The 14,188-nt window shown below is 39.8% G+C and overlaps 1 protein-coding gene and 1 non-coding gene across 4 annotated transcripts in view; both read left to right on the forward strand.

Moving 5' to 3' along the window:
- The first annotated feature begins 3,185 nt into the window (after nucleotides 1-3,185).
- On the forward strand, nucleotides 3,186-3,257 carry trnap-agg. Its single transcript has one exon. It is a non-coding gene; the product is annotated as a tRNA-Pro (tRNA).
- An 863-nt stretch (nucleotides 3,258-4,120) lies between these two features.
- zc3h18 (zinc finger CCCH-type containing 18) overlaps nucleotides 4,121-14,188 on the forward strand; it is a 48,532-nt gene continuing 38,464 nt past the window's right edge. For all 3 annotated transcript variants that reach the window (XM_011476387.2, XM_011476388.2, XM_020704191.2), the window contains exons 1-3: nucleotides 4,121-4,900; nucleotides 6,175-7,090; nucleotides 13,242-13,326. In XM_011476387.2, the coding sequence (XP_011474689.2) occupies nucleotides 6,191-7,090; nucleotides 13,242-13,326 (985 nt within the window). In that variant the 5' untranslated portion in view covers nucleotides 4,121-4,900; nucleotides 6,175-6,190. The remainder of the gene's footprint in view (nucleotides 4,901-6,174; nucleotides 7,091-13,241; nucleotides 13,327-14,188) is intronic.

Genomic DNA, 14,188 nt, shown 5'->3' on the forward strand with positions numbered 1-14,188 from the left:
TCTCTGCATCCTCATTGAGCGTTAACTCTTAGCGTAATTACCACAGAGAAAATGTAAAAATGTAGCGATGAGAATAAATGAGAAAAAAGTAAATGAGAAAAAAATAACAAACAGGAAAGGACATCACTAATTAGTCTTTTCATTAATAAATGTGATTTTTTTAACATACAAATGAAATTATTTTACTCTTAGATTCAAATTCAGTTTCAGTAAACAGTAATAAAGTTAGGAATCCTATAAATGTATATAAGTGCAATAGAAAGAGTCCAACAAGAGAAAAACCAAATCAACGTGATAATAAAATCTATGAATTTTGATCAAACAAATCATTTTTACCAGAATCACGAAAAGACAAAGAGGAGTGAAGAAGATGATCGCATATTTAAAAAACTTTTATTCTGTTTTTTACCTTTTTATCATTTTTCTTTTTATTCCATATTAATTTGTGAATTTAAACTTCATATCATTTTTTTATATCCTTCATATCTTGTTTTCTATGCATATCCTTTCCTTTATTTCTATTTCCTTTGTTTCATTTATTTATCTTTATTTGTTTTGTTTTTTTGGTTAAGATTTCATTTTGTTTAATTCCTTCTTTATTGCTTACATAGATTTTTTTTGTTTCATATTTGCGGTAGGAAGCCATGATGGTGATGCCGATGATGATGATGGTGATGATGGTGATGCCCTGCAGTGAGGCAGCTTTTTCTTTACACGTGTGTTGCTGCAGTTGAGACCCAAATTTCCACTTGACTGTCTGTCAAAGAGTGCACACGCTGCGAGCTTCTTCACATCTTTAGCAGTTAAAGCCAGGATATTCCTCCACAATCCACTGAGGGGCCCTCGTCTCACTTTGACCCGTGGATTTGAAAAACAGACAAGTAACACGTGAACTATGATGGCAAAGAGAAGCAGCACTTGTTGGAGGAAGGGGGAGGTTAAAGTAAACACGGTTCAGGGTGGGTAATCTTTTCCAGCAGCGTGACCTGAATGTAGCCACTTCTTTTGTGATAAAAACAGGCTGAAGGCTCGCTGATGGATCCACAGAGGATTTTCCTCTCCTGCTTTCATCTTGTACTTTTGAGCTCTGATTTGAGGCCAATGTTGATTTGAGGAACTGAGAGTAAAGGTTACAGAAAGTGGAGTAGGAATGAAAGACTGACGCCTCAGCGTCAGATTTTCTGGTGGTCAACCCTGGCATTACAACGGGAAGGTTTTTGAGAAACCCAAAAGCCTGTAATGGAAGAGCTGTGGGGAAAGATGGATAGAAAAAATGGCTGACAGAGGAAATGTGAGAAGTGTCCAGTTCTTCTCTCCCCACAGGTTGTCTACCCTTCACGTGTATAAATAGAGATGTCTTCACTCATCCTGCAGAGAGGAACACTCAGTATATGTCAGGCATCAGCTGTTCACTCCAACAAAGCTCCATCAAGCCTTCAAAGGTCGGCATGATGGAGTGGCTGGAATCCATAAGATGTTTACTTTGAATTTTTGCAATCGGGTGTGTTTTTGTTTCCTGGCAGAAAAACAAAAGTTTATCACATGGTTCTGAGGATTGTTTTTATGGTTCCGCAAATGAGTATCTAGATCTGTAAAACTTCCACAGACTTGGAGATGAAAAGTTCTTCTCCTGTTTATGTTAAACTCATTTTAAACAAACAGTTTAGCAACATGCACCTTTTGTGTTCGTTGAGGGGCTGTTTGTGTCACTGGTTCCTCGGTGGGCCTTCTGGCTCCCAGAGCCATTTCAGTTTTGGTTTTGACCCCAGATGCTTTTCAAATTTCCCTTTGATTTTGTTATGTTATGTTGATTATTCCTTATCTGTGAACATATTAGAACGGTTTTACCCTCCTTTTTCAAATGGCTTCATTTATCATTTTGGCATGGCAGTTTAAGAGTTTATTTACTTAAAACAAGGGAGCAAAAGACCATTAATCAAATGAAAATGTTAATGCCATATTATAGCAAATTTTACCAATTTCTGCCTGTAGTCTCTGGGAAAGTGGGAGGAAATAAAAGCAAAACAATCAAAATCATTCAGGTACTTTTTTTTTTTTTTAACTTTACACCAGAACTTTTCTTGAATGAGGTACAAAGTACTTTTTACTTTTGAAAAAAGGCTGCAAGCATTTAATTTACTACCGGCTTTTGTAGATTGATCAATTTATATTTTTTTATTTTATACATTACTTGTTTTAATGTTTTCAGGTTTGATTTGTTGCAATGTGAAGCCCTTTTGTTAGAAAATTGCATGACTGTGTGATTTAAATTAACGTTTAGCAAACTTTAAACATTTACGACTTTTTAAACACATTAAAAACATACAGAAACATCAACGTTTTAATGAACGTGATTCAAGACTAATTGCCCAATAATCACTTAATGAACATGATTTTAAACATTCATCATTCAATTCAGTTCATCATCATAATCATTTCTCAGTCTACTGCTGCCATCTAGTGGTAGAATGCGGGAGCGTTCAGACATAACTCTCGTTTAGTGCTCCAGATTTAATTATATTCTTTTATTTTGCTATTACTTTACACAAGGTTTTCTAAAAGTCTTAATATAATCTACTTAAAGTAAAGTAAGATACTTACAAATTTTAACAAACTCAAAAAATAATTTTAAGACATGCTGACCTAATTCTTGTTTAACTGTCTTTAACTCATTTAACGTGCTACATTTATTTCTAATTCTTAGTGATGTAGACAGTTATCAGTGTTATTTCATGTTTACGCACATGTGGAAAGTTTTAGTGGTAACAAAATTATTTAACCCTTGTGCTATCTTAGATGACCCCCCCCCCCCTTCCATTGACGTGTTCTCCCTACCATGACAAAGGTGGATAAAGGTGGAAAGATTTCATGTAATCCATGGACACCAGTGAAGATCACAAATCATTGAAGAAAAAAGGTTCAGAGCACTGTCTAGTGGGTCTAGATGACCCAACTCCCAATGTTAAAGTGCCTAGGATAGCACAAGGGTTAAGACGCTCTTCTACATAAGTTACGGTACTTGGATGGTGTTGTGGAAGTTGGTCTCAACATGTTATATATAAAGTCACCACTAGAGGGTGCTGTTGGCAACATGTCATAAAGTTTCCAAACTGCCACATCAGCACCAGATGTGAACAATCTGGAATAATTTTTACCTTTACTGGAGGACTCGACCTTGCAAGTAGGGCTCGTTGGTCTAGGGGTATGATTCTCGCTTAGGGTGCGAGAGGTCCCGGGTTCAAATCCCGGACGAGCCCTGTTTTGAGTGCCAGGGGACTCACACTCACGCATTTTGTTGAGGAAAAAATTTTTTTGTTGGTTGGTGTTATTTAAAGAAGTTTATTGTTGATTCATTACCCTGAAAAGCACATCATGCTGACAGGTTGTAGTCAACATGACGTGAAGCTCTATAAGCTAGGGTTTGTTTTTCAGATCTGCAGCTGGATGAACACATAAATATTTTACTTGATAAAATACACAAAAAACAAGTTGTAAGAAAACAAAAAAGGATTTAAACAATGATTTTAAAAAGTTATATTTAATCATTTCCATTGTTTAAAAAATAGAGACAACTTTTGTCTTAAGACTCTTCGCCCATCTTTTTCAGAACGTTGATTATTAATTATTAATAGCTCTTCCCCCCCCCCCCCCCTGTTATGTAAACAGTTAACTTTGGAAAAAGATAAAGATATACAACATTGTTTATACAGTCTAGTAATACAAAAATCAAAAAACAGAAAGAAAAGAAAAATATATATACTGTATACCACCTGAATTCAGGTGGGTAGGTCAGATTATGACAGCGAAGTGGTCAGTGTCTGGATTAATATGTTCATTAATATTCATCAATAGTGACCAGAATGTACTTCCCCAACGTGTTCTTCTGTTTTATTGCGAATTTATGCACACAATTTAGTTTTTATTATATTCTTCTTTATTTACTTGCTTTTTTTGTTGCTACAAATATATTATTTGTATTATAGATTCCATCAACAATTATCCAAATAATTAAACATATGACATAAAATAAAGAGATTACTGAAATGAATGAAATGAAAATGAAAAAAGAGACAGATTTCACTCAGATAAAGGAAAAAGGGGAGGTGGCTCCTTCTCGCGACCCGCCGCAATCTGTCGTGCATTGATGACGTCATTGTAATGGCCGCTCTCCCAGCGCTGTGCGGGTTCTTTTCTTTTCTCCGCTGATTCAGTTGCATCAAACCGAAAAGCGTTCATTGTAGACTGTGGTAGGGCACCTCAGAGGGAGGGGCTGCCGTTACAGCATCAGTGGCTTAATTAAAAAAAACTTTAGTTTTGAAAGGTGATTGAGAATCACGCTTGTTAGCGCTTTTAGCTTAGCTGCTCAGAGATAGGCTGTGAGCGGAAAGATGGCGAAGAGATGCCGCCTTGTCGCACCGGTGCTTGTGCAGCTGCGAGCAGGCTCTAATGTCGCTTAGCTCTCCGGTGTCCGTGCGTGTATATGTGTATAAGAGTATTTTGCGTCTGTTTGTTTAGCGGTTTAGGTCTTTTAGCTGGATCTCCACCGTCGTCGACCTCGAGGCCTACTAACTTAGTTGGCAGCTAGCTTGCTAGATATTGGATGCGTTAGACTAGTTTGTTCCACCTGGTTTATGGCCAACTAGTTATGGACGTTTTTGGTGGGTAAATGTGCAACACTGGAAGTTTATCTGCTGTCTTTCGTACATTTACAGCCCGTTTTTCTTGCTAAACGTGGTTGTAGCATGCGCTACATTGGTTCTTCTAGTTGAGCCTGGCTCTGTCTGTCAGTGTAGCCTGATAACAGTTTCGGAACTTAGCCTAGCGTAGCAGGAATTATTGTTCATTCGCTCGCTGCTTGGCCAAAAAATAAGTCGCCGTCGGGAGTAAACCCTTCAAATAGGTGAGTTTTTTTTCCCCTGTGAATACAGTTAACCTTCTGTGATTAATAGCCTGTTAAAACACACTAGTGAGCCATTTTTTTTAGCTGCGGTTCGTGGTCCTCTAAGAAACAAAACAAACAAACGAAATAAAACCGTTCAAACAGATCGATGCTGGTACTGGCTCAAATTAACTTCGGGGGTGGTTTGCAAAATTCAAATGTAATGTTTGGAATTTTATATGTCGGCTTTACTATCGGCTGTTTTACACTTTGCACTGTTTACACTTTTTGTCAAAAAGTGCAAATTAGGAAACAAAAACAGAAAAAAACAAATGCTATTCAAAATTGATTTCATTGAAGCTTTTCATTTTTTGTCCACTTTTTTTGTGTAAATTGAAAGATCTCTCTTAATTACTCTTAAATACTCTTTTTCATTTGTAAATTAACCCAAAAAATGTATTCAGAAAATTATTTTTATTAACCGATAACGTGATTTAAGTGTGTATAAATATACTTTTAACGTCGGTTTTAGCAAAGATCTAAGATTGTTACAAAACAATTAACAAACAATTATTCTTAGTTTAAAACAAACCAATATTGACAATGAATTGTACCGGCAACCACAAATATATGAATCCAATCGATGATAAAATGAATCTTTACACCCCCACTCAAAACTGATGAAAAGTGCTGTGAAAACCCAAAAAGATGTAGAACTAACGAAATAAATTTGACATTTTTAAGACAAAATTTTTTTAGGCTGTTGATGTATTGATTTAAGTGCAGGGTCAGCCTACAGTTGTTTAGTGTTTATCTTTGTTAAAACAGTCATTAAAAAATTCTGTATATTGTAGTTTATTCTACATGGATGACGTGATGTACATTTTTGCATCTCATAATTACACTGGCAAGGTGGATCAGTAAAACCAGTTCAGTTTCAACTGGCAGAGGGGAAGTTTTTGACATTTTGAGCTGTTTCTGTTTAAAAGTTTGTAAGCTAGAGGTGTGATGGGTCATGAATGGAGCATGTCCTGCAGGTATGAAGCGCTTTGGATGAAATGATTTTCTCCGTGCAGCTTCTGGTGGCTCCAGATTTGTTGGGACTTGATAAAGTATCAAAGACCTTTTGTCATACAGTTGAAACAGATTTCCTCATTGTGGTGAAACTTGATACAGTAAAAGAGGGTGTTGTTTTTGGCCGGGTGGTCTGGCAACTCTGGGTTTGTAAATATGTAGCTTTGAGTGTGATCTCATGTTGCTGGAATCATTGTTTGCCTTTTTTTTTTTTTTTTCAGTCAGAACTTTGTCCTCATGGATACACCTGAGAGCCCCACACAGTCTCCACAATCCCCCGAAGATGAGGAAAAGGGGTTTTCCAACAGAGGGGGGCTGGACTCCCCCGATGAAGAGGCTGATGGGGTCATCTCAGACAGTGAGTTGCTTCAAGATGATGAAGATGGGGGCATAGTTGAAGAAGATCGAGAAATGATGGGGGAAAGCCAAGGGCAAATTTCAGATCTGGAGGACGAGGTGGTCCCGGATTTTGTCTCAGATCCAGAGGATGATAAGCCTGTCGGAGAGACAGGTGAGATGAGTCATGAAGATGAAACCATCCTCCTGATGGACGGGGATGAGGATGGGCCACAGGAGGAAGAGGAAAGAGTGATTGACACACCACGATCGCCTGATTCGGAGCCTGAACAAGCCCTCTACCCTGAGGAGGATGGAGACGATGCAGATGAAGGATACGGCTACTACAAACGCATCTCAGCTGAACAGGGGGCTCAAGAGGCCGATGATGACGAGGAAGATGAGGAGAATAAAGACAAACCCGAAGAAGATGAGGAGAGTGAAAGGAGGAGGAGAGCCGCCGCAGCGAGAGAAATGAAGGACGATTCTGCCTCGGTGTCTCGCGAGCTGGACGAGCACGAACTGGATTATGATGAAGAAGTCCCAGAGGAGCCCAGCATCCCTGCACACGACGAAGAGGATGATGAGGATGAAACGAAAGCAAAGGGAGAGGAGGAAGAGCAAGCACAGAGCGACGAAAAGAACATTAAGAAAAAAGAGAAGAAGCGGATCCTTCCTCCGTCTCCGAATGATCCCAGGAGGGAAGAGGACTCCAAAGGTCTGGAGAGGACTCGCAGAGACTCCTTCATAGACAGGAAGAAAGAGGATGATGATGGAGAGATAGATGAAGGAGAGATTGATGTAAGTTATTCTTTTCATGTTTTTGATCTGAAAGTGGTTAAAAAATCTTTCAGCATCATGATTTGAGTTTCCTCCCAAACAGTTTTCATAATCATTCAAGGCTGCGAAAATAGTCATGTTTAAAGTCATGTTTTATAGATATTTAAATATTTATTCAAATGTAAATGCGGGCTTAAAGGAAACAGAGTTTAAAAGTCGCATACTTTAAATAAAATCCCTTTTGTTGTTATCTGCTAAAATTATAATTTTTAAACTCATATAAATTTCAGAGTCCCTGCCACTCGTGTTAAAAAAAAATATAATTTGATACAAAAATATTTATCTGGTGTCAAAATTTCTGCTCTAATCATTGCAAAAGTAAAGTGACATTTTAAACATTTGGCTCTAATGTTCTTTTTCCAGTTTTGACCATTTGAAACTGATATTCCTGAAGTAAAGACATCTTTACCTTTTATACAGTACAGACCAAAAGTTTGGACACACCTTCTCACTCAAAGAGTTTTCTTTATTTTCATGACTATGAAAATTGGAGATTTACACTGAAGGCATTAAAACTATAAATTAGTACATGTGGAATTGTATACATAACAAAAAAGTGTGAAACAACTGAAAATATGTCAGAGTGTATGTTCTTCATAGTAGCCACCTTTTGCTTTGATTACTGCTTTGCACACTCTTGGCATTCACCTGATGAGCTTTAAGTGGTAGTCACCTGAAATGGTCTTTCAGCAGTCTTGAAGGAGTTCTCAGAGATGTTTAGCACTCGTTAGCCCTTTTGCCTTCACTCTGCGGTCCAGCTCACCCCAAACCATCTGGATTGGGTTCAGGTCCGGTGACTGTGGAGGCCAGGTCATCTGGCGCAGCACCCCATCACTCTCCGTCTTGGTCAAATAGCCCTTACACAGCCTGGAGGTGTGTTTGGGGTCATTGTCCTGTTGAAAAATAAATGATGGTCCAACTACACCCAAACTGGATGGAACAGCATGCTGCTGCAAGATGCTGTGGTAGCCATGCTGGTTCAGTATGCCTTCAATTTGGAATAAATCCCCAACAGTGTCACCAGCAAAGCACCCCCCCCCCACCATCACACCTCCTCCTCCATGCTTCACGGTGGGAACCAGGCATGTAGAGTCCATCCGTTCACCTTTTCTGCGTCGCCCAAACAAGTCTCTTCTGCTTGTTGGCTTTCTTTAGCAGTGGTTTCCTAGCAGATATTCTACCATGAAGGCCTGATTCACACAGTCTCCTTTGAACAGAGAGATGTGTCTGTTGCTAGAACTCTGTGAGCCATTGACCTGCTCTCTAATCTGAGCTGCTGTTAACGTTAACCTACCATTTCTGAGGCTGGTGACTCGGATGAACTTATCATCCACAGCAGAGGAGACTCTTGGTCTTCCTTTCCTGGGGTAGTCCGCATGTGAGCCAGTTTCTTTGTAGCGCTTGATGGTTTTTGTGACTTCACTTAGGGACACTTTCAAAGTTTTCCCATTTTTTGGGACTGACTGACCTTCATTTCTTAAAGTAATAATGGCCACTCGTTTTTCTGTACTTAGCTGCTTTTTTCTTGCCATAATACAAATTCTAACAGTCTATTCAGTAGGACTATCAGCTGTGTGTCCACCTGACTTCTGCACAAAACAACTGATGGTCCCAACCCCATTTATAAGGCAAGAAATCCCACTTATAAACCTGACAGGGCACACCTGTGAAGTGAAAAACATTTCAGGTTCACCTCTAGAAGCTCAACAAGAGAAAGCCAAGAGTGTGATCAATAGTAGATTAAGTGATTAATATTGCGATGACGATATAACTTGCGATACATGAACTAATGGCAAAACAACCAAAAACATAATTCTCCTATTCACTGCAACAGTTAATTTAAATTAAAGTCAACATAACTTAAATATAATCCAAATGACCCTCGTCTACATAAGAGGCAAACATCTAACATAGAAGAGCTCCATCCGATTGGTCAACAATGCAAAAGCCTCCATCTGATTGGTCGAATGCATACATGGATTTATTTTAATTTGTAATTACTTCAAGTTGCCATAAGATTGTTTTAGCGCATTTAAGGTAACCATTTATTGTAATTTTTGCAGACTTTTGCGATATCAGTGTTGCACAGCTTGATATTGCGACGATAAATTTGCAATTTTTGTGCAGGCCTAGTCATTCGTGTTTAGATAACTTCTAATGATCCTATTGTAATAATAGCTCTGCCCTCTCTATTTTTTTAATAGAAAATATGGAGATTTTTAGCATATTGCATCTGATGAACTTATGATCTTGTTTTGAACATCCTTTCCAGGTTTGACTGTTTTAAAATGTTCATTTTTTATTACAAAGCTGTCAATATATATATATATATATATATATATATATATATATATATATATATATATATATATATATATATATATATATATATATATATATATATATATATATATATATATATATATATATATATATATATATATAATCTAGCCGCAGGGGTTGCAAGCCAGTTGCCTCTGTGCCGGTCCCAAGCCCGGATAAATAGAGAGGGTTGCGTCAGGAAGGGCATCCGGCGTAAAAATTGCCAAAATAACCATGCGAATCATCCACAACACTTTACACATACCGGATCGGTCGAGGCCCGGGTTAACAACGACCGCCACCGATGCTGTTAACCTACAGGGTGTCGGTGGAAATTTGACTACTGTTGGTCGAAGAAAGAGGGGAGGCAGAAGGGTCCGTGGCCAGAGAGAGAAGGGAAAAGGCAGGAACATAGGTTTGAGAATAGGGACTCTTAACGTTGGCACAATGACAGGGAAAGGCAGAGAGCTGGCAGACATGATGGAGAGAAGGAAGGTAGATGTACTGTGTGTGCAGGAGACAAGGTGGAAGGGCAGCAAGGCACGTAGTATTGGAGGAGGATACAAACTGTTCTATCATGGTGTTGATAGGAAGAGAAACGGGGTAGGTGTGATTCTGAAGGGGGAGTTTGTAAACAGTGTTCTAGAGGTGAAAAGAGTCTCAGACAGGATGATGAGCCTAAAGTTAGAAATTGAAGGGGTGATGGTGAATGTAGTCAGTGGGTATGCGCCACAGGTTGGCTGTGAGTTAGAAGTGAAGGAGAGATTCTGGAGTGAGTTGGATGAGGTCATAGAGAGTATCCCCAGAGGAGAGAGAGTTGTTATTGGAGCAGACTTTAATGGACATGTTGGTGAGGGCAACAGAGAGGATGAGGAGGTGATGGGCAGGTTTGGTGTGAAGGAAAGGAATCTGGAGGGACAGATGGTGGTGGACTTTGCGAAGAGGATGGAAATGGCTGTAGTCAACACTTACTTCCAGAAGAGAGAGGAACATAGAGTGACATACAGAAGTGGAGGTAGGAGTACTCAGGTGGACTACATCCTATGCAGACGAGGTCATTTGAGAGAGGTTATTGACTGCAAAGTGGTGGTAGGAGAGAGTGTAGCCAGACAGCACCGCATGGTGGTGTGTAAGATGACTCTGGAGGTCAGGAAGAAGAAGAGAGGGAAAACAGAAAAGAAGACCAAGTGGTGGAAGCTACAGAATGAAGAAACTTGTGAGGAATTTAGGCAGAAGTTGAGACAGGTCCTGGGTGGTCAGGATGAGCTTCCAGATGACTGGGAAACTACAGCAGAAATTATCAGGGAAACAGGTAGGAAGGTGCTAGGTGTGTCATCTGGAAAGAGGAAAGACGGTAAAGAGACTTGGTGGTGGAATGAGGAAGTACAGGAATGCGTCCAGAGGAAGAGGTTGGCTAAAAGGAAGTGGGATGTAGAAAGGACTGAGGAAGGTAGACAGGAGTACAAGGAAGCGCAGCGTAGAGTGAAGAGAGAGGTGGCAAAGGCCAAACAGAAAGCTTACGATGAGCTATATGACAGGTTAGACACAAAGGAAGGAGAAAAGGACTTGTACAGGCTAGCCAGACAGAGAGACAGAGATGGGAAGGACGTGCAACAGATAAGGGTGATTAAGGACAGAGATGGAAAGGTGCTAACAACTCAGGAGAGTGTACAAAAAAGATGGAAGGAGTATTTTGAGGAGCTGATGAACGTGGAAAATGACAGGGAAAGAAGGGAGGAAGATGTGGTTGTTGTGGAGCAGGAAGTAGCAGAGATTGGAAAGGATGAGGTTAGAAAGGCTCTGAAAAGGATGAAGAGCGGAAAGGCCGTTGGTCCTGATGACGTACCTGTGGAGGTATGGAAGTGCTTAGGAGAGACAGCAGTGGAATTTCTAACGAGGTTGTTCAATAGGATTTTAGAGAGTGAGAAGATGCCTGAGGAATGGAGGAGAAGCGTTCTGGTTCCGATCTTTAAGAACAAGGGTGACACGCAGAACTGCAGCAACTATAGAGGAATAAAGTTGATGAGCCACACAATGAAGCTGTGGGAAAGAGTAGTGGAAGCCAGGCTTAGGAAGAAGGTGGAGATCTGTGAGCAGCAGTATGGTTTCATGCCCCGTAAGAGCACCACTGATGCCATTTTTGCTTTGAGAATGTTGATGGAAAAGTACAGAGAAGGTCAGAAGGAGCTGCATTGTGTGTTCGTAGATTTAGAGAAGGCGTATGACAGGGTGCCGAGGGAGGAGCTGTGGTACTGTATGAGGTCGTCTGGAGTGGCAGAGAAGTATGTCAGAGTAGTTCAGGACATGTATGAGAGAAGTATGACGGTGGTGAGATGTGCTGTAGGTCAGACAGAGGAGTTCAAGGTGGAGGTGGGACTACACCAAGGATCAGCTTTGAGTCCTTTTTTGTTTGCTATGCTGATGGACAGGCTGACAGACGAGGTAAGACAGGAATCTCCCTGGACAATGATGTTTGCGGATGACATTGTAATTTGCAGTGAGAGTAGAGAGCAGGTGGAGGAACAGCTAGAGAGGTGGAGGTTTGCTCTGGAAAGAAGAGGCATGAAGGTCAGTCGTAGTAAGACAGAATACATGTGTCTGAACGAGAGGGATCAAGGTAGAAGCGTTAGGTTACAGGGGGCTGAGGTGAAGAAGGTGCAGGAGTTTAAGTACTTGGGGTCAACAGTTCAGTGTGATGGGGAGTGTGGAAAAGAGGTGAAGAGGCGAGTGCAGGCAGGTTGGAGCGGGTGGAGGAAAGTGTCAGGAGTGTTGTGTGACAGAAGAGTGCCAGCAAGACTCAAAGGAAAGGTGTACAAGACAGTGGTGAGACCAGCTCTGCTCTATGGGTTAGAGACGGTAGCAGTGAGACAGAGACAAGAGGCTGATATGGAGGTAGCGGAGATGAAGATGTTGAGGTTCTCCTTAGGAGTGACCAGGTTAGACAGGATAAGGAACGAGTACATCAGAGGGACGGCTCATGTTGCCTGTGTTAGGGACAAAGTCAGAGAAGCCAGACTGAGATGGTTTGGACATGTTCAGAGGAGGGATAGTGGATATATTGGTAGAAGGATGTTGGAGATGGAGCTGCCTGGCAGGAGGGCGAGAGGACGGCCAAAGAGGAGATACATGGATGTCTTAACAGAGGACATGAAGTTGGCTAATGTTAGGGTAGAAGATGTCCATGATAGAGTGAGGTGGAAAAGGATGATTCGCTGTGGCGACCCCTGATGGGAAAAGCCGAAAGAGAAAGAAGAAGATATATATATATATATATATATATATATATATATATATATATATATATATATATATATATATATATATATTAGTTTAAAATCTTCACTTATAGTTAAAATATAGTTTTGGTGGATTGACAATAATTCTTTGGAAAGTCAATACTGTTAAAGATTTATAAAAACTTAAAATGTGCCAATAAAACCAAATATTGGTTGGAAGAAATCCTTTTTGCTGACCTTTGTCTTGAAAATGGAAATTAATTTAGTTTATTCTAGAAGTCTAAATTATTATTTATGAAGATAAATGATAAAATCCAGAATCCTGAATTGCTTGGTCATGTCTGATCCTGCTGCAGTGCAAAGCTGCCACAAAAATTCCTAAACAGGCCCCATAAGACAATTCAATCAGAGTTAGGTTCTCATACTTTTGCAGCTTTAGGTCTCGTCCCCAGATGTGTAACAATAAAAGTAGAGAATTCAGTTAATTGGATATAAGTCATAAATTATTTTTTTTTCGTGTTTTGCTAATGTTTTTATTTATTTTCTTATCACAGGATGACGACCTGGAGGAGGGGGAGGTCAAAGACCCGTCAGACAGGAAGATCAGACCACGTCCCATCTGCAGGTTCTTCATCAAAGGTGCGAATGAACTGCGGATCCTTGAGTTAAAATCAAACAAACCACATATTTTAGGTTCATTAACACTTGCAGCAAGTTCCCAGGCAGCTGTTTACACATTTTACCTTAAATTAAAGAAATACAGGAAAAAGGAAAATCTATTTTAAAGCTTACAACCTTCTGCTACCAGCAGGGGGAGCTGTTGTCCAAGGGAATCAATAAAATAAATGGAAAGCCTTCCCTCTCTCTGTCTAATCAGTTTGAGGGGTTGTGAAGGATTAAAAATGGGAGGAATTGACAACAACACATGTGACAAATGAGAAAACTTTGAAATGATGTGGTCTTTAACCGAACTATATCTTCATAGAGTTCTGCTCTCTGGAAAAGTCGTCTCAGCTTCTTGTGAATGTGAATAAAGCCGAAAAGGACAGTGGAGATGTCATAATTGAAAGCATGTCCGGACATGATTGGAATTGTCTTTCAAAAATAGTTACAATACAAGCATGAATAGGAACATAACAGTTGTCAAATGTGGACAACCGAGTTGTGTTTTGGTATTTTTATAGCGCCACTTTGATTTTTAGACATCCAACAGCAGTTAATGACCTTCATTTGGCGATTAAGACAGACATATTACACATTTACTGCAAAGACTAATCCAGGAGGGAAGTTGGAACTCTCTGTAGAATCACATGATCACATAACCAGCGTTCCCTATTTTTGGTCACAAGGAGAGAACTCTTGAGTTTTATTAACAGATAAATGTGCATTTAGATCAAAACTTTTTCTTCTGGAGTTTATTACGATTATTAGCAAAGAGCAATTTCACCCAAAATAATGAACTGAAGTGAGTTTTCACTTTAATCTTTGTGCACAAGCACTG

Source organism: Oryzias latipes, chromosome 6 (assembly GCF_002234675.1).
Source record: "Oryzias latipes chromosome 6, ASM223467v1".
NCBI lineage: Eukaryota > Metazoa > Chordata > Actinopteri > Beloniformes > Adrianichthyidae > Oryzias > Oryzias latipes.